The sequence below is a fragment of the Squalius cephalus genome, assembly GCF_949319135.1.
Source record: "Squalius cephalus genome assembly, chromosome: 5".
In the NCBI taxonomy this organism is placed as follows: domain Eukaryota; kingdom Metazoa; phylum Chordata; class Actinopteri; order Cypriniformes; family Leuciscidae; genus Squalius; species Squalius cephalus.
The window spans coordinates 4,295,719-4,322,039 of NC_137126.1; the positions used below are offsets into that span (position 1 = coordinate 4,295,719).

The 26,321-nt window shown below is 37.4% G+C and overlaps 1 protein-coding gene across 8 annotated transcripts in view; it reads left to right on the forward strand.

Annotated features, from left to right (window-relative positions):
- Positions 1-26,321, forward strand: part of smtnb (smoothelin b) — a 69,276-nt gene that overhangs the window by 4,056 nt on the left and 38,899 nt on the right. For 4 of the 8 annotated variants that reach the window (XM_079871760.1, XM_079871758.1, XM_079871757.1 and 1 more), the window contains exons 2-7: positions 8,934-9,091; positions 9,206-9,284; positions 11,564-11,642; positions 11,763-11,839; positions 20,201-20,270; positions 24,988-25,442. In XM_079871760.1, coding sequence (XP_079727886.1) covers positions 8,934-9,091; positions 9,206-9,284; positions 11,564-11,642; positions 11,763-11,839; positions 20,201-20,270; positions 24,988-25,442 — 918 coding nt within the window. Of the gene's footprint in view, positions 1-8,933; positions 9,092-9,205; positions 9,285-11,563; positions 11,643-11,762; positions 11,840-15,892; positions 15,975-20,200; positions 20,271-24,987; positions 25,443-26,321 lie in introns of those variants that run through there. The other 4 variants (XM_079871762.1, XM_079871761.1, XM_079871764.1 and 1 more) reach the window with 1 other exon arrangement.

Below are 26,321 nucleotides of genomic sequence, written 5' to 3' on the forward strand. Positions count from 1 at the left end.
CTGTTTTAAAGGGATTGTCCACCCAAATTCTGTCATGTGATCACCCTCAAGTTGTTCCAAACCTGTATAAGTTTCTTTCTTCCAAACATGGGTAACCAAACAGTTGATGGTCCCCATTGACTTCCATTTAATTTAGTTTTCCATACCATGGAAGTCAGTGGGGACACTCAACTGTTTGGTTACCCATGTTTGGAAGAAAGAAACTTATACAAGTTTGGAACAATTTGAGGGTGATCACATGACAGAATTTCCATTTTTGGGTGGACTATCCCTTTAAGTTGGTGGAATGTAAATAGGACGTGTATGTTGAATGTTAAACCACTCACCGCTCCTCTTAAAGGGATGGTTCGGAGTAAAATCAACCTAGGGTCCTGTGCACCATGACCTCGAGCCAAACACCCCCCAGAAGCCTTTTTCCCCTTGGTCGAACATTATTAAAGTTAGAGCTTATTTAGAGATATCAGCCGGATGGCTTAGTGCAGGCGCTAATGGATCCTATGATGTATCTCGTAAATTACCCCACTAATAATGCCCAGAATGGTACCAAATTCAGTAGTACAAATAGGTTCTGTACTCATAAAACGAGGCATTGGAAAGTTTAAGTACATCAGGAGTTTATTTAAATAACACTTGCCTGACTTGCCTCATGCTACTGCTAACCCGGACGTCAACGTCACTTCAGTGATTAGCCCGTAAAAGTCCTGGCAGAAAGCGATGCATAAGGATGACAGCTTGTAAACAATGTCATGTAAGTCACATTTAGCTCTGATAAACCATATCCAGTGATCATAAACTCGTTAGTCAGCTAGAAAAATTAACTCTAGAGAGGAGCATTTTACTAAATATATGCACCATATTATTTTGTATAATTTGTGTCATTACCCAGCCCTAATTTTTACTGACATTGTCCGTAATGATTACTGAGATGCACATTCGGACAGGACTGAAATCACAGAGAAGCTCTGGTAATAATTACTTTACCCCACCTCTCCATGTTAAACTGGTCCCGTCCGAATAGGGCTGTAGAAAGTAGATTGCCTCTATTGTCCTTCAAATAACTCAACACTACCCCCAAATCTCCCCCTTCAAATATTTTCCACTCTCCTCTCTTCTAAATGTTTGGATGTCATTAAGACACGATTCCTCAGAGGTCAGAAGTGTCACAGACCCTCAAGGGTAGTGGAAAATGTTGAGGTTTCTCCAACTAACTTGTTGACTATAGGGATTATTTTTAGTTGTTAGAGAAACACGTGCACAATTTGTGTACAGTATAAACACGAAATAAAAGGAGCATTTTGTTCAAGATTGTGAAGTTTCAATTAGTTTTTCATTAGATGTGTTTATTTGCCTTGATAGTTGTTCTCTTAAACTTGGATGAAGGCATTTCCTGATAGCATCCCAGAGGATTATATAAACGGTTTCTGTTTATTTAGATAATCTTGGAGGTTGAATGGAATTGTCATTCAAGTCTGATAAACTGTAGTGTCAATCTTTTTTCTTTCTTTTTTTTCAGTGACCTTTACATTTGCTATTTTTTTTACCACAGCAGTAAAATTAACATCAATCTCCATAATGCAAAAATGTAGGAGTCCATCAGATTAGTAAAGTCTAAATATAGGCTATATTTCTGTCATTGTTATGTGCAAGTCATGCCCTGTGCAGACTGACAACGATCTCATCGCTGGAGGTCGCCAAGAATATTTGTTAGCCGTAGTAATGAGTGGATGCCCTGATGTCACAGTTGGCACACATTTTCTTTGGCTATAAATTGGTGTAGACCATTTGTGTAAATTAAAAGGGTTTGTTCACACAATTTTTTACTCATCCTCGTGTCGTTTAAAAGTCCACACAACCAAAACTCTGATGCTTAAAAAAGATTGGTTGAGCTTATGTTTAAAGTCCACCTGTTGTCAGTAACTTTATCCCTAAGGGTGCTTTCACATCTGTAGTTCGGTTCATTTGGTACGGACCAAGGGCGACAAATGATACTTTGTAGCATTTTTAAGGCGTTTTGGTTCCTTTTCACACCACACTGATTGCTCTGGTCCGGATCAGTTTATGAGTTGATAAAACGAACCAAAATGCAGTCACGTGACAACATCCACATCACTCGGAACGCATTTCCATAACTGCACTTCGTTTGGTCAGAATTAAAGTGGGGTAAAATTCCAACAGAACTCCCGGAAGTAAACAAAAAATCCGTGGAAAATCTGGCAGACAACACGCCACTGTTTACTATGGAGAGACAACTGCGTGGGCCGATTGTATCCTTGGTCATATTTTATTATAGTTTGTCTACACCACTTTAGACAAACAATAATATTTGAGAATGAACCGAGGATGCGGCTCGAAAATAATGTTAATAATAATTTCTACAGGCTCCGCACCTCCTCACAACTCCAAGTTTGTCTGTGAGCTGCAAACTGTCAACAAACATTTCTCCTCATCCTATATAACGTTAATGCACAGCGCAGCTGACTACGGCAACTGGCTTAGTCCAAAAATGCGCAGTTATTTGGCAGTTGGTTCTGTTCGAGGTCGGATCACGTTCTCACCACAAACGAACCGCTCCAGAGTTCGTTTCAAAGCGTACCGAGACCACCTCTTCCAGGAGGTCTCGGTACGCTTGTTTGGTCCGCTTTTGGTGCGCACCCGAGTGCGATTGCCGCATTCACACCTGCCCAAACGAACCGCACCAACAGGGAAAACGAACTCTAGTGCGATTCAACCAAACTAAATGAGGCAGGTGTGAAAGCACCCTTAAACTCATCTTTGATCACCGAAATGACACATTTAAACATTTTTTCCTTGTAAATTTTGTCTTTATGCCTTAAAATAGCTTGAATGTGACACTACACCCTTGCCTCATTTAATATACGCGGTTCTATGAATTTGCAAATGAGCCCCGCCTCCACTCACTCACTCAGCTCAGAGATCCACTCGTTGACGATCACACGTTGATCTGATTGGTTACAAGGTAGTTTGTGACGTCAGAAACACCAGCGATTCAAAGCGTGTTTTTGAGACTGTCTTTGAGACTGTCTTTGGTTCACTGCAGTTTTAAGGAGAAAATACTCAGCAATGGTGTCGGCTTATGAATTTACACATGGTTTGTCTTAAAGCATATTAAACACACCACATAGACATATAAACAACATTAAAAGCTGGATTTTCACCACAGGAGGACTTTAACATATTTTATGTGCTCTGTGGATTGTGTGTTGAACAATGTTTATCTGTTCATCATGTAAAGCGATCATGTCTCTTCAGAAGAATTGGATGAAACCACTCAATACTCATGAATGAGATTTATTGTCTCTTTATGAACTTTTTGAAGTGCCAAAGTTTTGGTTTGGTATACTTTCAATAGGGACATAAATCTCAGGTTTTATTTAAAAAGATCTTAAGTTATTTTAAAGTTGAACAAAATTCTTATAGGTTTTAAATGAAGAACCACATAAGGATGAGTAATTGATGACAGAGTTTTGATTTTTGAGTGAACTTTTAAACTCTGCCGTAGGGAAAAACCCACGTCACTTCGCCATCAGTCACTGTCACTTATTAAAATCAAATGGCTTTGGCTGAACAAACTTCTGGAAAGAACACTGTGATCAGTGAGGATCTCTCTTTTTCACATCCTGACTGTGGTGGATAGCAGAGCATCGGGTTTAGCAAGTGTTTATATGATTGATGTTGTCATGTGACTTGACATCTGCTGCCTGTGACTGCTCAGGTGCTGGATGAGATCATGCAGGAAGTTGGAATAAGATTGCGGGAACAGAATGGGAAGTATCGGCCAGGAAAGTCAGGATGTGATTTCTATGATACGTTCGATGAACACATTTCTGAGCAGTCTGCTCATGGGGACCAATGATTTGGATTAGCGGGTAGTTTCCCAAACCTTCTAGCGCACTGTGCCCCGTCTTCCATTGTTCAGGCAAACAGGTAGTCCCACCCCAAACTTCTGTTATTTTGAGTCTTTAACATCAGTGCTAGTGAACTCTGCAAATTTTTTTTTTTAGCTGCAAAGAAAATAAAACTCCACAGAAACATCATTTTTGTTGATGGAATTGCCTTAGGTAATCGTTTTATTCTTTTTGTAATAATATATAGACAATGTATCCATAGATATAACAATGTATCCATTCACCATATATTATCTAACCCTTCTTGTAGTTGTTATTTTTCAGTAGCAAATCTTTGTTTATTTGAGCCAGTATTTATTATGGCATAAAATTGGTGTCCAGCAATTAATTTTTTCCTTGGAGTTTCTCATTGCTGCAGCCTAGCTAGTGTGTGATTTTGTGTTCTTTGATCTCTGACCCTGAAAATGACCACCAATTAGATCAGTTTTTAAATAGATACTTATGATTAATCATCTATATAGTCGACTAATCATCAAAATTTTAAACTACTGGTCAGTTTAAAAAAAAAAAAAAGTTATTTTGTTCAACCCTATTGTAGGTCAAGTGATCCAAACTGTTTATAAATAAAGTTTCAAGAGGACTTAAAACTTGTTTTGGTTGAGGGTTTTACATGGAAACAGCCCTTCTGTTCCCAAAATGTGCTTCGAAAAGCTTCTTTTACCTCAAATGTACCACAAATGTTAACAAAACTTGCGTGTGTGGTCATTCATATAGTGCTGAACTATTATTGTAAAAGGGGCATTAAGTATATTTTCAGAATTTTGCATTGTAAAAGATAATCCCACATTTGATGACTACCTGAATACCTAAAACACTCTGTCAGGGCTGTTTGAATAACCTAAATGAACTTGAATTTCCTTTGGAATGTTTTAAGGAAGTAACGTCTAGGAAATGGAAATGTTTATGTAGGGTCTCATTGAGATAGTAAGTGTTCCAGGTCATTGCTCATCTTCCTGAATGTGTGTCACTAATACTTTCATTATCTAGCTCTCCTTCTTTGCCCTTCACTGCTCTCATTTAGCCCGCATCACAGTCCAGAGGCGGAGTTACGAGGCCTGTGTCCTTATATGGGCATACTCACTCTGAGCCTGGAATGAACTGCTGATTCACATCTCTCTCTCTCTCTCTCTCTCTCTCTCTCTCTCTCTCTCTCTCTCTCTCTCTCTCTCTCTCTCTCTCTCTCTCTCTCTCTCTCTCTCTCTCTCTCTCACTCTCACTCTCACTCTCACTGCTTTTTGCATCTATTTCCATCACCAAGATCGATGGAAAATTGAAAGTTTCCATCAGTCTTACCTTCATTTCCCAGGGACAAAGTTTTCCAAAAGAAGTGAAACTGTAGAATTATTGGATTAATAGGTTTGACTCATAACTGTATGGTTTAGAAACACTTAAGAAGCAGTTAATATTGATAAACTCTTTTTCCACATAGTGGTGTCACAATCACCCCCCCCCCCCCCCCCCCGCCCCCACCTGTCTGAAATTGCCACATTTGATCATTTATATTGATTTCCTTGCTATATGTGCACTAGAGTTGGAATTACTACCAACCACTATGGCTGCATTTACACTGCAGGTCTTGATGCCAAATTCCAATTTGTTGACCATATCCGATTTTTTTTGACAACCAACTTGGATCTTCTTTTAAAGGTCAGCAAAACTTTGGGTAGAGCCTTCGTCCTCCAATGAGCCATTAAAAAGAGTCATGCGATCACGGTTGGTGTCCACCTGAGTTGACGTCTTTCTCCACAGTCACTTTATCAATGATGTACGACTCACATTGACAGAGGAATATCCCATCTGTCCACTTACATGGCAGATGCAAATGAACATATACGATTCATATCAGATTTAATTCCACATGTGAATGAGGCCTGAAACTGATCTGAGAATATCGAAATCCATGTGCTTCCTGCTCACAGGTTCATGGGTCATATCTGAACTGTGCCACAGGAGAAGAAATAATCGGAATTGGGTCACATGAACCTTGTGATGTAAATACAGCCTAATGCCAGGTTCAGACTACACAATATTACGATAGTCACTGTGTCAGATTATGTGATTTTGACTCCTTCATGGACAAGTAACATGTCAGATTACATGACTACAATGGTTGTACTAGCTTAATGCTAATTCCAGTCCTCACCTCCGCTGTCATTCGCCAGCATTTATCTTTTTTCACTCTGTCATGGTAGTCCCTCGAGGAAACATCGTAACGGCAGGAGTATTGTTGGCATAGCTCCATTGATCCTTTCCTCATAATTCCACCTAGCAGCACCAATACCATTGTCTCTCTCTCTCATTTCGCCATGTTTGAGAGCTGTGTACTGAAGAGCTTCTGTGCTCCTATTGGTCAACGTCACCGAACTCGTCCCTGAACTCGTTGTGGAGGACCGAAACAACATTAAACATGATAGTCTTTCTGTCGTGACATCGCGTCGGTTGTCGTCCACTATGACACACTATACGAGATGAAACGATTGATTCTTGCGCCCACGACACCCTACGTCAAACAGATCGTGCCACAATCGGGCCTGATATCGTCCAGTGTGAACCCGGCATAAGTGATATCCAAGCATTTTGGCCAAATAAACACCATGATGAAGGCCAGTGGGCCGATACGCGTTGGTGTTTTAATGCTTTAGCCCTCTAAAACAATAAAGGCTTCTTAACTTTTGCATCCTACTGAGTGCCTGGACCTGGATCTTTTTTCCAATTCTTTTTTTTATGAACATTTTGGCCAAATGTTTACCTTTCTTTGAGTGACTGGATCATGCTGGTCATCTCCAAGACATGTTGGATCGCGATTACACCTGTAGCTGCCACTGTTCACTTGTAATGGGACCACCTGAGAGGACTGTTAATACCAGATGTGAATGCGCTCATCCTTGGATGATATTCTGCGTTTCCATCTGTTCTCATAATCAGGGAACACTCGGTATAACTCTGCAGCGCGTATGCTTCAGCAATACCAAAAGCAAGTGTCATGAATGTTTGTGCGCTGCTGCTGAACTGCCGAACAGCTGCTTCTGCATCTGTTTCTCCATGCCGTCATCATCACCTTTCCTTCCAGCTTGGTAAAATATCGAAAGAAATGAAAATGAGAGACAAGAACGATGGTAAACCTTCCTACACCAGCCTATTTTCCAATAGAGAAAATCAGACTTGATTCACTACAGCTCAGAGATGATTAGCCTAATACAGGGACTTTCTGTGCTATGCTAATACTTTTGGCATCAATGCAAACAAGATTATTTTTCAGACTCTGTGACATAATTAACTGTGATGGATGCAATAGCGTAATGACAGAATGTAGAATACACACCCTCATGTCATTTCAAACTAAGGGAACACAATGAGAGAAAACAACTTGCATTTTCATTCACTGAAAAATGTATGGAATTACGCTTTTAAGTTTTTAAGATTACTTTAGGTTATTAAATTCTAGCTCGCCTCTCAATCTAAACGAATGACTATGACCACTTAAAATTAAAGTGGTTTAATATGACCACATAAGTTTAATAGTAGATTATTTAATGTTGATTTTAATATGGTTCTGTTTGTTTGAATTATGAAGCGTTCACAAAATATTTGTAACTCAAAAGCATTGTCATTCTTCACAAAAGACGTTTAATATGGACATATTGATAAGACATAGGAAGTCATATCCACCCAACACACTTGTTTCCTACTTATGATAAACCATTGCTGCTATTTACACTCCATGAGCTCTCTACTGGTGACTTTTTTTTTAACCGGATATACAGTAACATCCTAACCACACACAGACAGTTAGAGATGTGAATTTACAGGAATATTAATAATCGAATTTCATTCAAATTAACGATCAATCAATCTTATGATCTTAAAATCGTCAATACTGCAAAGCACTGGTGGAGCTCTCCAATTATAGTAGCAACTCCACGCTATAGCAGTGTTTGCAGTGGTACATGTATCCTTACCGAACCGAACTTAAAAGCAAAAGTGAAAAGATGCCCAACCCAATGTTAGCGGTAATACCGGTGTGAAATGTCCTCCCTGTGACATCCTTAATATGGGTAAAGATTATCTATCACATGACAAACTATTGTGCATGTGCCAAATCGAAACATACTGAAGAAAACTACCAATTGGCACTGGAATAATTTGAGAACAGCAGCATGCATGTTTCCAACATTTTATTCTGCAAATATGCCTCTGTTTGTAGAGCATTCACAGATTATACTGATTGGATGGCGTTGCTCTGGAGTGAATACAGAGCCCTTATTATTCACCTGCTGTACAGATGACCTGCTTTTGTGTCTTTATCTGGACATTCCAGGTCATGTCCTCAATTAGTCAAGTCACCTTCATTTATATAGCACTTTTAACAATATAGATCGTTTCAAAGCAGCTTTACTGTGATAATAGGAAATTACAGTAGCAGAGATTGTTTTGGCTTTACAGCAGCTCTAGGATAAAGTTATTGTCCAGCTAAAGTTAGTTTTGATTGATTAATTTGTTCCCGTGGAAGTGTTCCCGGTTCTGTCTGACCTAATCTATGCAGCCTAACATTGAATTATAGAAGTCTATAATGTGTTATGTGTATGCTAGGCCAAAGAGATGTGTTTTTAGTCTAGATTTGAACTGACAGATTCATGTGTCTGCTTCCTGGACAAAGTTTTGGTGCTAAATAGGAAAAGGATCTACCGCCAGCTGTCGATTTTGATATTCTAGGTATTTAGAGAGAGTGGGGTAAGATGTGTATATATATGTATATATATGTAATATTATTACTCCAAATGTCTTCATATTAATTAAATCTAATTCAAGGAGTGTTCAAATTGTATTCAATATATATTTGAACATTCAAATTGTGGCATGCATATCTTGAAATATAATTGTTTTTATCTCGGATCCCTGTGTTTAGAGGATAATGTAAGTAAAAAGGGGCACAGCTTTACCCCACTGACTGCTTCCCCAACATAATATTTTACATACTTTAAGCTTGCTTGCTCTCTGTTTCCCCAGCTCGATAAAACTATCGATATAGACGAGCGGCGTCTGATCCGGACAGCGATTCGGGAGCTGCGGCGCTGTGAGATTGAAGAAATGGAGGCAGCGCTAACCAGCAAGCGCTTCAGACGTGCCCACCAGCACAGACATGAGGACAAAGAAAACCAGTGCTGGTATGAAGAGATTGTATTAATATAATCTGAAATGCAAAAATATGTTGTATAAAATCCAATGAAAAGTTTTGCGAATTACATTTTGAATCTAAACTTGTTTGCTTGTATTTGCAGTCCTGATTTGACAGCTTCTTTAGACATGCTATCGGGGAAGATTCAGGCTATACATGACATTGAAGAACTTAACAGACTGGTAAGGACATGTGTAAAGAGATAAAATGTTTGTTGATGATTCTCTTGTGTTGTTCCTGTCAACATTCTGGGCGTTTCAGGAGATGGTTGATAAGTGTTTTTGCCCTAAATGGAATGTTCTTTAAAGTTTAAGTTTAAAACGTTTAAGTTCTTTGTTAGTGTAAAACAAAAGGCTGCAATGAGCCCAATCCAAATGAAGTCCCATTGTTTTAGCTTAAAGTTTTATTGTTCTATGTATAAAAGGTATATTGTTCCTGATGAAAGCAATTAATGGAAATTGAGTAAAGTATAAATTCTGTGAATCTGTGAACGCTGTCAAAGAACACATGCAAATTGCATACAGTTCTCTGTATGATGGGGTGTTTTCAGTGAAATGTAAATGAACTCTTACTTTCAGTAATGCCCCAATTAGATGCTGGCCTGTAAGATGGTATTTACCAGGAGTATTCGATTAAAGTTCCAAGAGGTCCGGTCTCTATTAGAGCTGCACGATTAATCGTAAAAAAATTGTGATCTTTCTATACAAACACTCACTTGGTCTCATTCATAAATAACAAAGATTCGCCTGTGTCTATTAAAACTAGGGCTGCCCTCGACTAAAGATTTTTCTAGTCGTTCATTTAAGCGATTAGTCGACTAATCGCACGTTTTTATTAATAAGACATAAATCATAATAATGAGCATATAGGCCTAATAAGCGCTCAAATGCACGCATAAAGTTTGGCACAGCTCACCGGCAAACCTAATGATTATGAATGTGTCGTGAAAAAACAGGAGGAGACTGTCTAAACATTTTAATAATTTGTTGATAATGTTTTCTGTGTTTTTGGCTGCAGAGATTAAGTCATGATGCTGACTCGTCATCTCCTCATTAGCTAGTGGACGCGTCTAGCTGCCTATATGCACGTTTCATACGGATTACATAATCTGAGAATATTTATTTTCCAATTGAATTGGTTTATTTATAAAAGTAGACATTTCAAGCTTTCTATAGATATATTTCTCATGTCTGTGAGACCAGTATACACTGAGTTTCGGTTCGTTTTGTGATGTGACTGAGACCAAGAAGGCAGAAAGCGCATCCTGACTGTTTTCATTATTTTACAAAAGCACAATGTTTTGTTGTTATTGTGAGTTTACAGAAATAAAAGTTGCATTACTCTAATCTGCATGACCGAAAAATGTATTTTAAGTGCAAGTGATCGCACCGTTGCCTGTATGTCATGCAGTAAGCGCGCGCTCTCCACTCGAACACTTGAATATATGCCTAATAATAGCGCACATTTATTTGGCTTAACATTAGATTGAACGGACTTGTAAAGTTGCTACTACTTGCATGTTTCAGGTGATAAGCCAAGTTGAGGTCGATGAATGATAGGCGAATGTTTGGATTTTCTTCCGTTAAAGATCTGTCCGTCACGGACTGTGTGACTTCGCAACTTCATGTGGAGATTTTTTTTCTGCGATTAAAGCAACACTAAAGATTATTTTGTACCTTGAAATAATGTTTCCAAAATCGTTTCAGTTGTTCATCAAGTCGTAACAGGGTGAACGGCACTTCTGCATTCGCTTTGCGGCCCTATATCGGCTATAACCACACTATGCAAGTTTGCCAGATCGGGTCGCGTTTCTGTAGTTCGAATGAGACATAAGAAACTACAAATTTGACTTGCTTTACGGCAAGCATTATAATGTCATTATTTTGTTTTTCTTTGTTTCTGATGCTCTTCCTTGTCTGTGGACATTGTTATTTCCAAAGCCGGTGCTGGATAAACAGCGTGCGTGCGACAAAATTATTTACGACAGCGGTAATGGGCAATTCCGCTTCCAACCTGTAGGGGGACTGAAGAGGAAAATTGCTTTGGTGTCGCTTTAATAAAATGTTGATCGACCAAACCTCTTCTAGTCGACTATTAGGGGGCAGCCCTTATTAAAACTGGCAAACTCAAACCAGACATTCAAATGGAATAATGGAGAATTTTCTTATTATGTACGTTGTACGTTTTTCTGCCCTGTTCTTTGCGGTAACAAAAAAAATTGCAGAAATGATTTAAATATGGTAAATGTGTTAAACAGAGCTGAGAGCACTACACTTCATCCAATCTGTATGAGACCAGTTGCATTGAATTGTTTGAATTCTGTGGAAATATACCAAGATTTTCTTTCTGTGGAATTCTGTGGGTGCACATTCTGTGTGGGTCTAAATATCAGTCACGTCAACCTAACTACCGTTTTTGTGTCTTGCCCTCTATTTTTCTTTCTTTCTTTCTTTCCTTCAAGTTGCAAAGCACCAGTGTATATGAAGAGAGAAAACTCATTCGGGCAGCCATTCGCCGGCTGAGAGATGAGGAGATACGAGGTGAGATTGCATCTTAAAGGGCTGGAAAAATATCTCTATACGTGTGTGTGTGTGTGTGTGTGTGTGTGTGTGTGTGTGTCTGTGTGTGTGTGTTTACATTCCCCGTTCTCATTCTCATAGGAGCATTAGAGAAGGTTCAGACCGCTGGCCAAAGAACAGAGCGACGACAAAATCCTCAAAGCAGCTTTGACCTACAGGTGAGTAAATGTGGCGTGGTGAATATCAGGAGCAGTAAATCTCAGGGATAACTGGGCTGAAGTTTGTGGCTTAATGTGGAATGAGGAGAGATCAATCTGTAGACGCTCAAGTGGGGATTGTTTTGGCCGTTTCAAAAGTTCATGAATTCAATTATAGTGGGAAATAGGGTCAGGGTTAGGATTTCTATATGGATTTTTGTGATTAAATAAATAAATTATTTATATATATATATATATATATATATATATATATATATATATATATATATATATATATATATATATATATAATTATTTTTTTATTTATATAATCACAAAAATCCAAGTACATATATTGAAATGTGCACTTCTTTATTGACATCTCTAGCTCAGATAAATGCACCTTTATTATAAGTTTGTTTAAAGAGGACCTGTTGTGCTTTTTACATGTTTATCTTTCTTTAGTGTGTAGTGTTGCTGTTTCTGAAATCCCTGTAACGCCTCCATTGTAGTCTTGAGTTTCTTCCGGGAACGAACACGTCACAATATTCCTCATTTAAATAATGAATATGCAGAATAAAGGGGCGGGGCCTGGTTGAGTGAGTTAGGGGTGTGTTGAAACTGGAGGTTATTATAAGGGGTGGGACATTTCCCAAACACACTCGACCAATCATAACACTCTGCTCCAGCCGACCAATCAGAGCACAGTGTGCTTTTCAGAAGGAGGGGCTTCATGGAGACAGGAACTAAACAGAGCGTTACTGACAGACTGGGAAGTAGGGCTGCTCGATTATGGAAAAAATCATAATCACGATTATTTTGGTCAGTATTGAAATCACGATTATGTAACACGATTATTTCACATGACTTTGGGAACGTGTTGCATTTATTAAAAAGACACCTTTCAACAATTCTTAAAAAAATAGAAATTTAAACATTTATTGTACTTTTTTGAACTATTAAAATAAATAATACAACAGATAATACTTCAATAAGTATTTTAATTTTCCCGCAGCTCTACCACTTACAATGTGGGAAATTCCCCCACAAACATTGATTCACTTTAGCAAGTAGATTGTATGAGTAGCCTAAATGAATGTACAAAGATTATAAAATCAAATCTATCATTTTTAAAACTTTCGCAAAGACGCAATTTCACAAACCGCGTGAGTGTTCAGCGGTGCTGTGTCTTCTCTCTCTCTGTCTCTCAAAATGGGTTGGACAAAGCAAGCGTTGAAACTACACTCTCGCGTTTTGGAGTCGGGACATGACAGAATTGTCACTTGCACAATCGGGCCAGCATTGCATCGTAACTAAAGTTGATCATTTTCACTTCTTTAAGTCTTATCAGTTTAAAAATTCAAGCTGAGAGAGTTTATGGCATCGGGAGGGGCGGAAGTGCACGTGTCATTCAGAACACAAGGCAATATAAGAGCATTCTTGCAAAACAGAACATGGCAAAATAATCGTTTTTACTTGATTGTACTATTTTGGTGATCGTTGGGAGCCGAAATCGAAATTCAATTAATTGCACAGCCCTACTGGGAAGAGGGGAGCTGCAACAATGGAGAATATGGGGAAAATAATAAACATTAAAAAAAAGATAATTACATTACAAAACACATTCTTACATCACACATCTTTTTTTTTGAATATGCAAATAGGTGTACAGAATATGTAAACAACCTTCTATCCTGTCTTTCTTTTTTTGCTTTCACTTTCTTTTCATTCCAACTTCCTATCACACACACACACACACACACACACACACACACACACACACACACACACACACACACACACACACACACACACACACACACACACACACACACATACCTTTGTCCTTCAGTGACTTTAATGTGTTAACAACACAGATCTCTCCACCGACTGAAATGTGGAGAATGTTAAAAATGTGCTGCTTCCTTCACCTTAATCTGCCCTTGTCCCTCTCCACTCCTACTCATATTTATTTCATTTCTCTATCCTCAAGTTACTCCTCTTTCCATTGCATTATCTCAGCGAGACTTTTGAGTAAACATCAACACGCTTATCTGTGTATCAGTTCATACTTGTCTGTAATATTACCCATATCCAACTGAATGCCTAGTACGCTGACTGAAAATAACAGGTAACCAAATGTGACGTGTTTTAGCAACGGGAAAGAAAGACACATCTGTATTAAGAGATCCAGTGTGATCATATCTTCACTTATAGGGTATCATATCTTCATAAGCAGCTTTTCAATGAGGAAAAAGCCTCCTATGGTAATATGGCACAGGTTATTGTCATGTCACAGGATATGTAACAATGAGTTTGTCATCAACATTTGAAATCTAATGCAAAACTTCCCACCCATCTTCTTTCAGCTGATGCTCAGTTCAATGGCAACACGCCAAGTGTTGCTTAGTGCAAATAATACGCCGTTCGCAAAATTCTTTTTACTCAGATCAAAATGACCCTTTAATCCAACGTTCTTGTTGTACAAGGCCCTGTTGTTTTTGCATCTGTTGTTCTTACAGTTTTTAAATGAAAACAGAAGACACTTAAAAATAAAAATGTTAGTGCAGATGCAGATATTGTGAGATGTTTCTCTGCGTGTCTCTATAAACTGAAGTGAAACATAAAACGGTCGTCTGTTCATCACAATGAGTCAAATTAGCTAATTGGGACCGGTTGTCATTACTGTAATCATCACATGAATCACAGCAGTAGTAATCACAGTCTTGATTATTTATTCAATTAATTGTGCAGCCCTAAAACCTGTTTGACTCTCCTTATGTGGAACTCAAACGGCGGTGTGTGTGTTCATGCTGCTCCTTTTTATTATAATGAAAGTGGGGAAATAAAGCAAAAGTACACATCAGGATCATCATAGAAAGCAGTCCATGCACTGTATCCTAGAGGGCCGTTCACATGTCGCGTGTTCATTACGAGGAAGTTTCAGCAAAGATTTAGATCTAGATTTATTTATGGAGAAGAGAAACCAATATCACCCTGTTCAGCCGTTCCTTCATCTACGCTGAGCTTTTAATGTTGTTGTGGAAAGGGTGAATCTGATTGGTTGGTTCTGGTCACATGACCTGCTGTGCACTTGCGAAGTTGAGATTTTCTTTAAACGAGCGCGTCACAAATCAAGACCGTCTACATTTAAAATAACAAACTTGAGAACGCAAAAGATGCGATGTGAATTCTTCTGTAGATAAACAGCTTTAAGTGAGGAAATATTGTTTTAACATAACATCATATAATAAAACTAGCTTTGATTTAATATTTTTAGTATTTTCATACTTGAAAAAGAATAAAGATAACAGTAAAAAACAGATTTAATTACTTTTATTGGCCTTATCTTTCATATTTAACAGTGGCAATACAGTGCCACAAATGACCGATAAAAACCGTCCTGAATAGAAGAATGGCCTCTTGTTCAGTCTTGACATTTACATCTGCTTTGTATACAGTGTTTTCCTTTTGTCTCCGAGTATGAATGTTTTTCCTGTGTGTTGTCTGAGTGATTCCCTCATGTTTTCCTTCTGTGACATGAGGTCTGTGCGTTTGTGCTTTCATGTTTTGTTTGCTTCGTTTTGTTATATCTCAGTTTGACATCTTTTCCTGTGTACAAAGATTGGCTTTGGGAAGCATGGGACTCCAGTGTGGAAGTGTGACGCTGATTTTGACCCTGGTGTTTTCATATAGCATATGAAGTATATGTATTTGAACATATATGAGCATATACATACAGTATTATTATTAGTTTTAGAATTATTATTAGATATAGAGACTGTTTATAAAGCTCTGAGTATGAAGTTGTTGTAATAAAAAATAGATTCCCTGAATACAAATGATTATTTTGACAGTTTTAGATTTATTTTTATGACACATGAAGGTGCAAAGTTTGAATCTGAGGGTCCATGGCTGCGGTTTATCTGTTGACCTGCAATATAACGAGAGGCAAGAGACGTGAGTTAACCAGGATGGGTGGGATGTGGAGAGGAAGATAGTGGGAGTGGTCAGGAAGAAGGGGGAGTGGCCAGTGTGATTATGTGTGTGTGTGTGTGTGTGTGTACGGTAGCCGGAGCTCAGTGACTGAGTGCTGAGTTTTATGTGCCGTACACACGTGTGGACTGAGAGCTTCATACAGGAACTCCAGAAGAAGGTAAATGGCTCTTTCATGAAGGGTTTTATCATTTGTTACTGTAAATATTGTGCTGTTGCCATTTCAGTTTCCACTTCATTGTTTTATTAATATGGTTTAAATGGCATACATTTTACATTTTAATTAATTCAAACATTTTAATTATGAACTACATTTTAAGTAAGTATATATAAATATTATGTATATTATATATATATATATATATATTTTTTTTTTAAGTGTGTGTATGTATATATGTGTATGTATATATATATATATGTATATATGTGTATGTGTATATATGTATGTGTGTGTATATATATATATATATATATATATATATATATATATATATATATATATATATATATATATATACACATACACACACACACACACACACACACACACACACACACACACACACACACACACACACACACACACACACACACACACACACACACACACATTTAAAAATAATAATAAATAAATATATATAATATACATAATGTGTGTGTGTATATATATATGTCACACACATATGTGGGGTTGGTAATATTTCTGCTAATCAAGGGATCATTTATTTAAACAAAAACACAGTAAAATAGTACAATATTTTTACAATGGAAAATAGCTGTTTTTTATGTGAATATATAGTAAAATGTAATTTATTCCTGTGATCAAAGCTGAATTTTCAGCATCATTACTCCAGTCTTCAGTGTCACATGATCCTTCAGAAATCATTCTAATATGATGATTTGCTGCTCAAGAAACATTTATGATTATAATCAATGTTGAAAATAGATGTTCTTATTATTTGTGGAAACCATGATCATTTTTTTTTCAGCATTCTTGGATGAATAGAAAGTTCTAAAGAACAGCATTAAATTTGAAATAGAAATAATTTACTGTCACTTTTGATCAACTTAATTCATCCTTGCTGAATAAAAAAAAAAAAAAAAAATTGACCTTAAACATTCGAACTGTAGTGTCTATTATGTATAATAAACATAGGAAACTAAAATATTTAAATAAATCTAAAAATGCAAAATGAAATTTCCCTCGGATTGTTTGAGAGAGACAAAGGGAAACGGACCTGTAGATCGGCAGTAAAGCTCCCAGTCTTTGTTGGATATTCAGTGAATGTGGTGTATGATCTCTTCATCTCATCATTTTACCGTGTGTGTGTGTGTGTGTTTTGGAGCCAAAATGACAGGCCCTGCTACTGTATTTCACTCATCATGAGTTAAGGGTGTGTGTGGTTCACCAGACTTATCCAGACGCTCATGGAAAATGCTTCACACACACTAGATCTTATGAGCTTTGTGCACTCAGCTACCTCAAAATTGGGCAATTTAGAAGATGTAAAGCTTTATGTGGCATTTGGGGAGAAATGTTTTTCATGCAAGAAGAGAGAAGCAGAGATCTTGTGAGAGTCTCAAGACGCGTTTCCATTTCCCTTCAAATTGCGCAAATTGAAATTGCGAATTGAAAATACGCCCAATGGAAACACGTAAATTTCGCAAAAAACTCTCATTTATCGCAAAAAAGTTTTTACGCTCGCTCGCATGAGGTGGTTTTTCAGGCTATTCGAAAAGAAATATTTCGCAGAACTGCAATGGAAACAGTTTTTGTGCCTTTACAGTCACCTGACGTAGATGACGAGGTGTGTTTGGACAGAATACGAGACAGTTCTTTATTAAATTCATAAAAGACAAAAGATTACAGGAATACTGGATTCTAAACCTCAAAGAAATGCCACAATCAAGACCTCGAAGCAGATCTGAGGGAGAAGCACCCAGAAACACCTCATATGTGCCGCTCACAAGTATAAGGGTCTTTTCTTGCCATTAATGATTGAATAACACACACGTCTCGATTTTTGGAATGAAAGTTTTAGTCGCATAACATCGGTTAATGGAAACGCTGTCATTTCGCAATAGTTTTTTGTCGACATTTAGAAAAAATCGTAATGGAAATCTGTAATGGAAACACGCTTTCAGTTTATCTGAAACTTCTGCAGCGTGATTACTAGATTAAACCTGTCACGATGGATCGACCACACACTCATGCATAGAGGCTTGAAATCAGTGTTCACTCAAAAATAAAAATCACTCGCAAGTTTTCTCACCCTTGTGTGACTTCATACAACATGACTGACTTTCGTCTGTGGAGGGAGAGTTGCATGAACAACCTTTATTGTGCTTTTTTGTCCTTTAGGAGCTTGAAAGCCCCAGTTCCCATTTACTTTTATCATGGAAAAAGCTTATCACTGGGGCTTTCAAGCTCCTACAGGACAAAAAGTACAATAAAGGTTGCTCATGCAACTCGGGCACTATAACCAAAGTGTAAGTGTGTAAGGAACAGGCTAAAAGTTAAGACCGCTTCAGTTCACAAAATCATCTTTATTTTGGGGTGAAATGTCTCTTTAACGGCGACCTTTATCCGAACTTCAGAAAAAGCCATTTCTCATGTGTTTTCATGGCAAGCGGCTTGTAATTATAGTGTGGAAAGATGGATGCGACTGCTGGCTAAGCAGTGTCTTATATCTGTTTTATACAGACAGAAAAATGATGCTTTGCTGTTTGTTTGCAAGTAAAATCTCGCAGCTTTACTCTGGACACAATGGTAATTTACATATGTTAGGTTTATATCGTTCCCTCAAGACTTCAGCTGGTCTAAAACAAAGACCCACTCAGACACATGACCTCATGTAAGGCCTGATTATTTCTGTTTGTGTTGGGCTGCTGATTAACTGCGGTTTGCTCTTTATTGTACCATATAACTGTTAATCCTGTTACAATCACCGTTAAGCCAGAAAGACTTAAAGTCCACAGCGCTAAGCTAACAATAAACATCTTAGTCCTTTCAGCCTTCTTTACAACTTGCAGACAAACTCAAAGACTTAAAGGTTCAGTCTGGTTCACGTGTTTGAGGGAATTAATTGTATTTATTTATATTCTTATATATATATATTGCACTTGAACGAGCATCGGCTGCTTAAAATTGAAATTATCTGCTTTTAGAATCTCACGATTCGGTTAAAAAATTCATTTTGATGTATGCATAGATTTGATTTTAGATTTGATCCTAAATTTTGATTTGAATTTAAATTAATTTATTGTCCTCCTCATATACGAGGAAAAACCTGTGCCCCCAATTGATTGATATTAGTAATTAAACTCTAAAGTTTTGTATAATTAATATTTTTTTCAGTGTCATGTTATTGTATTACTTAAATCAATTTATAATAGGCTATCTAAATATTTCATTTTGAACTATTGTATTCATAATAAATGACACATCCTGCCATTTAAATTTTTTAGGATATTGGTAATACTAGTTTATATCTGTTCCCCAGGTACAGTTTTGCCAAGTCTGTTAATTATATTAAGGCAAGTTGTGCTTTTTTTTTTAATGATATCTGGCAGCTTTAATGAACTGAGGGAAGAGTTCATAAGAGAGTGAGAACATAACAGCAGCTATTAGTGGAGTAATTTAATAAGGTAGTTTAAACTGTACACAGCTTGTAACCGCAATATTATTGTACTTAAGCAAAGTGGAGACTGAGACACCTGAGAGCGAGTCATTGAATCATTCATTCAAGAGATTCGTTCAAAAACGCTGAGTCATCCAGTAATGAATCAAGTGAAGTCTTTATGAGCGAGTCATTGAAAGCTTTCAGAAAAAAGGTACAAAAGCTGTCACTAGTGCAGAACCCTTTCAAAAGCTACGCCTTTGTACTCAAAGAGTGCATATTAATACCTTAAAGATACATATTGGTACCAGAGTGTACATATTAGTACCTAAATGGTACATATGATAATTTTTTTTAAAGGGGATACCATCCCAGTGACAGCTTTTGTACCTTTCTTTTCGGAGTGTGAATCATTCATTCAAGAGTTTTTAAAAAACAATTAATTTAAATTAATTACATATATTTTTAAATATACTGTTTTGTATAGCTGTCTATTTAAAATCTTGGGAGAATCGTGACCTATTTTAAACAAACCAATATATATCTATACCCAGAATTGTGCAGCTCTACTGTTTACTAACCAATTAGTTGTTCTGTCTTGCTTGGTAGAGCCCAAATCAATCACAAATCGGTTCTGATGGTTGAATTTCTATTGAGCTGCAATTTTGTGTGTTGGCCACATTTATCTTGCTCTCTGAGGCTGTATGATTTGGTCATTGAATAGGGCTTCAGAAGAAAATGAATTTGTTTTGTTTATATTTTGCAGGGCGGGCAGGATAACATCAAGGCAGAGGAGCTCATCAGCCAATCAGAGAGAATTGAGAACCACAGAGAAGGCAAGTTAAATCACACAAAACATTCACTTTAATACAATCTGACAAAAGAGTTTAATCTTGCAAAAAATTCTAGAAACGCTCCACACCAAGGTAGACTACGGCTTTTCAGCGCCCGTAGAGATATAAAGCTCATTTATGTCTGCCAAACATACTTTCATCCCCCCCCCCACCAGGTCAACCCTATATTTAGACACACAGTCTGTTGAAGTAAAACTCCTTTCCTGTGACCCTGACATTTGTGGTGTTAGTGGTCCTTACTCAGCTGCTCAACCCAGTAATTTTGGCCAGGGTGAGAGCAGGGCCAAGCAAAGACGGCCTTAATGAGTGCAGGAATTAGACATTTTGGGAAGCCACTGTTTGTTGTTCAGATGGAGACAAAGGAAGTTTGGGGTTTGGACAGGACAGGGAAGAGACTGGGGGAGGAGAGAGGCTTTTGTCTTGCAAGTGTTTTGAAGATTTGGGTCAGAGAACACATTTTGAGTTGAAGACATTTAGAAATCAGATAAAGGGAGACTGTCTTTGTTTGAATGTTTTTGCTGATTTATCAAAAAATAATTTCTTGTCTGGCATTTCCCTTAGAAGATATACTGTGTGGTGGTATAGTGATGGTGTCAGATGGTAATACTGTGGTATTTCAGGCTTTTAACTAAAAGTAGGTTAAATTTGCATAATCTTCTTAATATTAAATGTTAAAGGAATAAGTCACATATTTCTTTCTGGCAATTATTTATTCCTGGGTAAAGGAGATGTTTATGAGATAAAAAGTTATGAAAATCATAGTAAAAAAAAAAAAATCAGAATTAAGACAATTCATAATTATGCAATAAGTCAAAATTATGAAGTACTAAGTCATTATGAGAAAGAAGTCAAAATTGTCATGAACTAAATCATAATTCTGAAAAAAAAACAGAATTAAAACAATTCATAACAAAAGTCGAAATTGAGACAAAAACTAAATAATTATGAAAAGTTGAAAATGAAAGAAAATGTAGATGACAGTCGAAATTATGAGAGTCATAATTATGAGAAAAAAGGTCAAAATGAAGACACTAATCATAATTTGTTGAAATTGAGTCATAATTATGACAAAGACGAAAAAGTCAAAATTGTGACACATTTAGCCATAATTATGAGATAAAGCAAAAGTGTAAAGTCAAAGTAAAAATTATGACAATCATGATTGACGTCAAAATTGAGATAAAAAATTAGATACTACTGTAAATCACACTTATTAGATAAAAAATGTTGACTTAATATTTAATTTTTACTTATTTAATTTTTTCTTATGTGGCAGAAATGGGCTTCCATACAAATCCTATTTGGGTTTGAGTATATACAATATACATGAAAACGTGGATGAAAGACTTATTATACGTATAGTTAATCTAGTAATCTAATACTTGTACAAATATAGAGTCGGATTTTTGTGTCATTTTTGGAGTTCATTTAATTTTTAGGTGAGCATTTCTTTCAACAAAAGATGCAGTGCATATGTAATACCTGTTTTCCATACCAGCTGAAACAAATCTGGTTTATCCAAAGAGATGATTGAGGGACTTTGTTGGGTTTGACATGCGCTATTTTATAGCCTAGCATTTGTCTGAGAGTGTGGAGAGCCGCTCTGTGTGCTGAAGCTGAAGAATGCGTCTGGGGTTTGGATCTCTTAACTTCATTGCCTGCCACATCACTTGTGGTAAACAAAGCAGACAAGATGGTAATCAAATTAAGCACTTGACTGGACCAGATTCTAAAGACCTCACAGTTAAACGTCTAAGATGTGTCATTTATATTCACTTACTCTTAATTTAGTGAAGAGGGTCATTTAAGGGAGTTTCTGATTGCTGTTAATGTTTGTTTTTATGCTATATATAGTTGAAGTTTCAAGCTATCACTTTTGCACTTCGTATTTCATTTCTTTTTGAATAGTAAATGTAACATTTAACATTCATGACGATCATAAATATTTAAAATAAGAAAACATTCTTTGAAAAGGCCTTTTAAGGAGTATATCCTGACTCTGTAAGCGATGAAAATAACACGAGACGTACTGTAGACTAAGCCGCTTAAAAGCAACAGACGTTGCTCTGCTCCTTCAGAGATCTGAGAATGGTGGAAACAGAACGATACTTCCTGACCAGATGTGAAAAGTATCAGGATGTCGGCAGGAACGCTTTCCTACAAATTACAGGGATCTGCTCAGAAACGCTGTTACCTTAAAAGAGCATTAGCTCTCTCTCATTACAGCTGGAGTGTGTGACCGACGGGTGAATGTGAATCTCTCAAGTACTATCAGTCAGATCGGCATTTTGACATGTCGCAGTCTTCGCTTTTACCACACTATGAAAATGTCTCGTGTCTCTGGTTTAAACTTGGAAACTTTCGATAACGTCTGCACAGGTTTAATGAAAGAAAAAAATCAGGTGTTATAATAATATTATTATTATTAATACTTCATTCCAGACCCAGGTCAATATCACAAAGCAAAAGAAACTGAAAGAAAAGAATAACATACAAACGTAGATTTACGAATTATTTAAGTTTCCAAGCTTCCAGAACCAGGAGGAATACCTTGTATCACTTAATAAAGGATCATTTAAGACCATTATGATTGTAAAAAAAAAGCCCATTTTAGTTATATCTTCAAATTTGAGCTTCTACGTGCAAATTTTACAAATATTTAGCTGACACTGGGCTCTCGACTGAAGGTTTGACGCTAATGTCACTTCCTGTGCACACCATGTATTCTCTGTCTGGATTTCTGTGTCCTTGTTCCCCCAAACAGCCTTTGCCCTGAGTGTGCATATACTCAGGAAATGTGAAAGGAAATGTCCTATCTCCACCCAGCATGCACAGCTCATTACAATAACCATCTGACATTCCTTTGGCTTCGTTCTGTTCGTTTTGTCTGTGCCTGGCTGCATATATTTGCTTTTATATGTGGAGAATATAGAGGAGTGAACTAGTGTTTCACCATACATGCTAATGTAAACCTGAAAGTCTCCTGAAAGAAATTCAGTGTGCAGTATTCATACATTCAGTATGTATGTAATGTCCATGAGTCTTCAGTGAAGTTTGAGCCATGCCTTGACTACAATGCAGTCGGATCGTTGCATTCCTGATTCCATTCCTGGATATTTTTTTTCAAAACTAACAAGATACGTTTAATGCATTGAGACACGTTTTTCTCAATGCACAGCTTACATCTTACGATTGCCTGTAAATGTTAGAAATACACACGAGTATTTCCTTTTCACAATAAGAGATTATCCTGTCAGCAAGCAAATCTAGGTTTAACTTCACAGACTTCAATGAACGAGTGACGGCGTGCGCATTGGCGTCAGATAGGCGGAGCGATTAGAATTAGAAGCGCAATAATTCTAAACTTAAGCTAAAATATTTTGCATCCAAAAGTTTAAGCACTTCAAATCTTTTCCTCCAATTACAACAGCACTATAAACTGCAGTGTATGTTGCTACCAGTTGCAGCAATAGAGATACTTTTTAATTTGAAGGATTAGTTCATTCACTCACCCCCACGTCATCCAAGATGTTCATGTATTTCTCTCTTCAGTCGAAAGGAATTAAGGTTTTTGATGAAAGCATTCCAGGATTTTTCTCCATATAGTGACTTCAATGGGGTCCAGCGGGTTGAAGGTCCAAATGTCAGTTTCAGTGCAGCTTCAAAGTCTCGACACGATCCCAGCCGAGGAATAAGAGTCTTATCTAGCCAAACCATCGGCCATTTTCTATTAAAAAAAAGTATATACTTTTTAAAGTTAAAGGGGTGGTTGATTATGATTTCACTTTTCTAACTTTAGTTAGCATGTAATGTTGCTGTTTGAGCATAAAAAACATCTGCAAAGTTAAGAAGCTCGAAGTTCAAAGCAAAGGGAGATATTTGCTTTTAAACAAATTGCTTTTTAAGGACTACAACAAACGGCTGGTAGAGACTACAAGACATTCCTTCTGGGTTAGTGACATCACTAACCCTAAAATTTACATAAACCCCGCCCCCGGGACACGATTTATAGATTATCATGACAGAATGCTAATCAATGACTAGACGATAACTACACATCAGCTACATAAACTCATCAACTAACCATTCAGAAATGTCCTGTTGCTTCTACATGTTGTCACTTCTTCTTGAGTCTCTCCATCATTGTCTGACTCCGGTTTGAACATAAAAGGCTAAAAGTTTTTGAAATTTTCAGTGCATGTCTGTGTGAGTGCAAGCTCTTGAAGCTCCGCCCCCTGTGCCGGGAGCAGCAGCTCATTTGCATTTAAAGGGACACACACAAAAACGCTGTGTTTTTGCTCACCCTCAAAAAGTGACAATTTTAACATGCTATATAAAAATATCTGTGGGGTATTTTGAGCTAAAACTTCACATACACACTCTGGGGACAACAAAGACTTATTTTACATCTTGTGAAAAGGCCATTATACCACCCCTTTAACCGCAAATACTCGTCTTGCACTAGCTCTGTGATGTGCGTCCACGACTTCACGCATCACGTTGAAAGGTCACTCGAGACATAGGCAGTAATACCGACCCAGTGTTTACAAAGCGTACATAACTTTCTCTTTTTAGTCCACTTAAACTGCTCTTAGGTTGGTATTTTAAAGAAGACTCAATTGTGAAAACACCCTTATTCTAACCTGAAAGATCCTGTAATAGTGTACTTAAATTTGTACATCTGTCTCTTCTGCTGTAGGCTCGAACCCCGACATGGTTTTAGTTCTAGATCCTTTGGTCAGAGAGAAAGTCTCTTGCCCTCTGACCCAACGGATTCAATGTGAACATGGCTCGCCCTCATCAGAAGTCATTCCTTCATACCGGGAGCGCTGCGACTCCGGAGAGTCGAGCGACAGCCACAGCTCTCATCAGAGAATGAGACTGAATTCCAGCGCTTCGGATCGCAGTCATGAATCCCTGTCTCCCACTGAAGATCATCCGAGGAACCAAAGATCACGCTCAGGACCCGATGGGGAAGAAGTGAGAGCGAGTGCACCTTTGCCTGGCGTCAATTCAGAGGATCCGCAGATGGATCGAGAGCTGAAGAAACTTGACAATGGCGTGGAGACGACTCACTTTCGGAGCAGAACAAGTTCACAAGAATTCACTCTGAACATGAGCAGTAAAAGGCCTGAAGACCTCGCTGCACAGAAGGTGAGCAGAAGTGAAAGGTGTCTGATGGGAACGCTTGCCCTGTTAGTTCCACCAGGAGGTACTATTTGTCTCTGTTTGAGATTGTCCTGTTTTATCTTCTGGGTAACACTTTATTTTATTTTAGTGTCCTTGTTACACATGTTATATGTTCTTACTATAGTAACTATCAATAATTTAAAATAGTAATTATCATTTTATCCCTTAAAACTCATCTTTGATCACCAAAATTACATATTTTAACGTTTTTTCCTTGAAAAAAAAATTCTTCATGCCTTAAAATATCTTGAATGTAACTCTACACCCTTGCCTCATTTAGTATATGCGGTTCTATGAATATGCAAATGAGCCCTGCCTCCACTCACTCACTCAGCTCAGAGATCCACTCATTGACGATCACGTGTTGATCTGATTGGTTACAAGGTAGTTGTGACGTCAGAAACACCAGCCATTTCAAAGCGTGTTTTTGAGACTGTCTTTTGTTCACTGCAGTTTTAAGGAGAAAACACTCAGCAATGGTGTCGACTTATGAATTTACACATGGTTTGTCTTAAAGCATATTAAAAACACCACATAGACATATAAACAACATTAAAAGCTGGATTTTCACCACAGGGGGACTTTAAATTATTCATTACACTGTAACGCGGACACATGTAACCGAAAATTGGTTTAACCGTTTTTACAAAAAGTACAAATAAATGGCAAGTAACCCATTGGATTAAACATGAAATTTTGAAGTAGAAAAACTGAAATAGTGTTTTCCTATAAAACAAACCCCAGTAATTGGTTTAATTTATACCTTAAGTTTGAAGAATCATTTTTTACAGTATAGTCCAGTTGGTGTAATCCATCCACCAACTGCGCAGACCTTCCTCATAA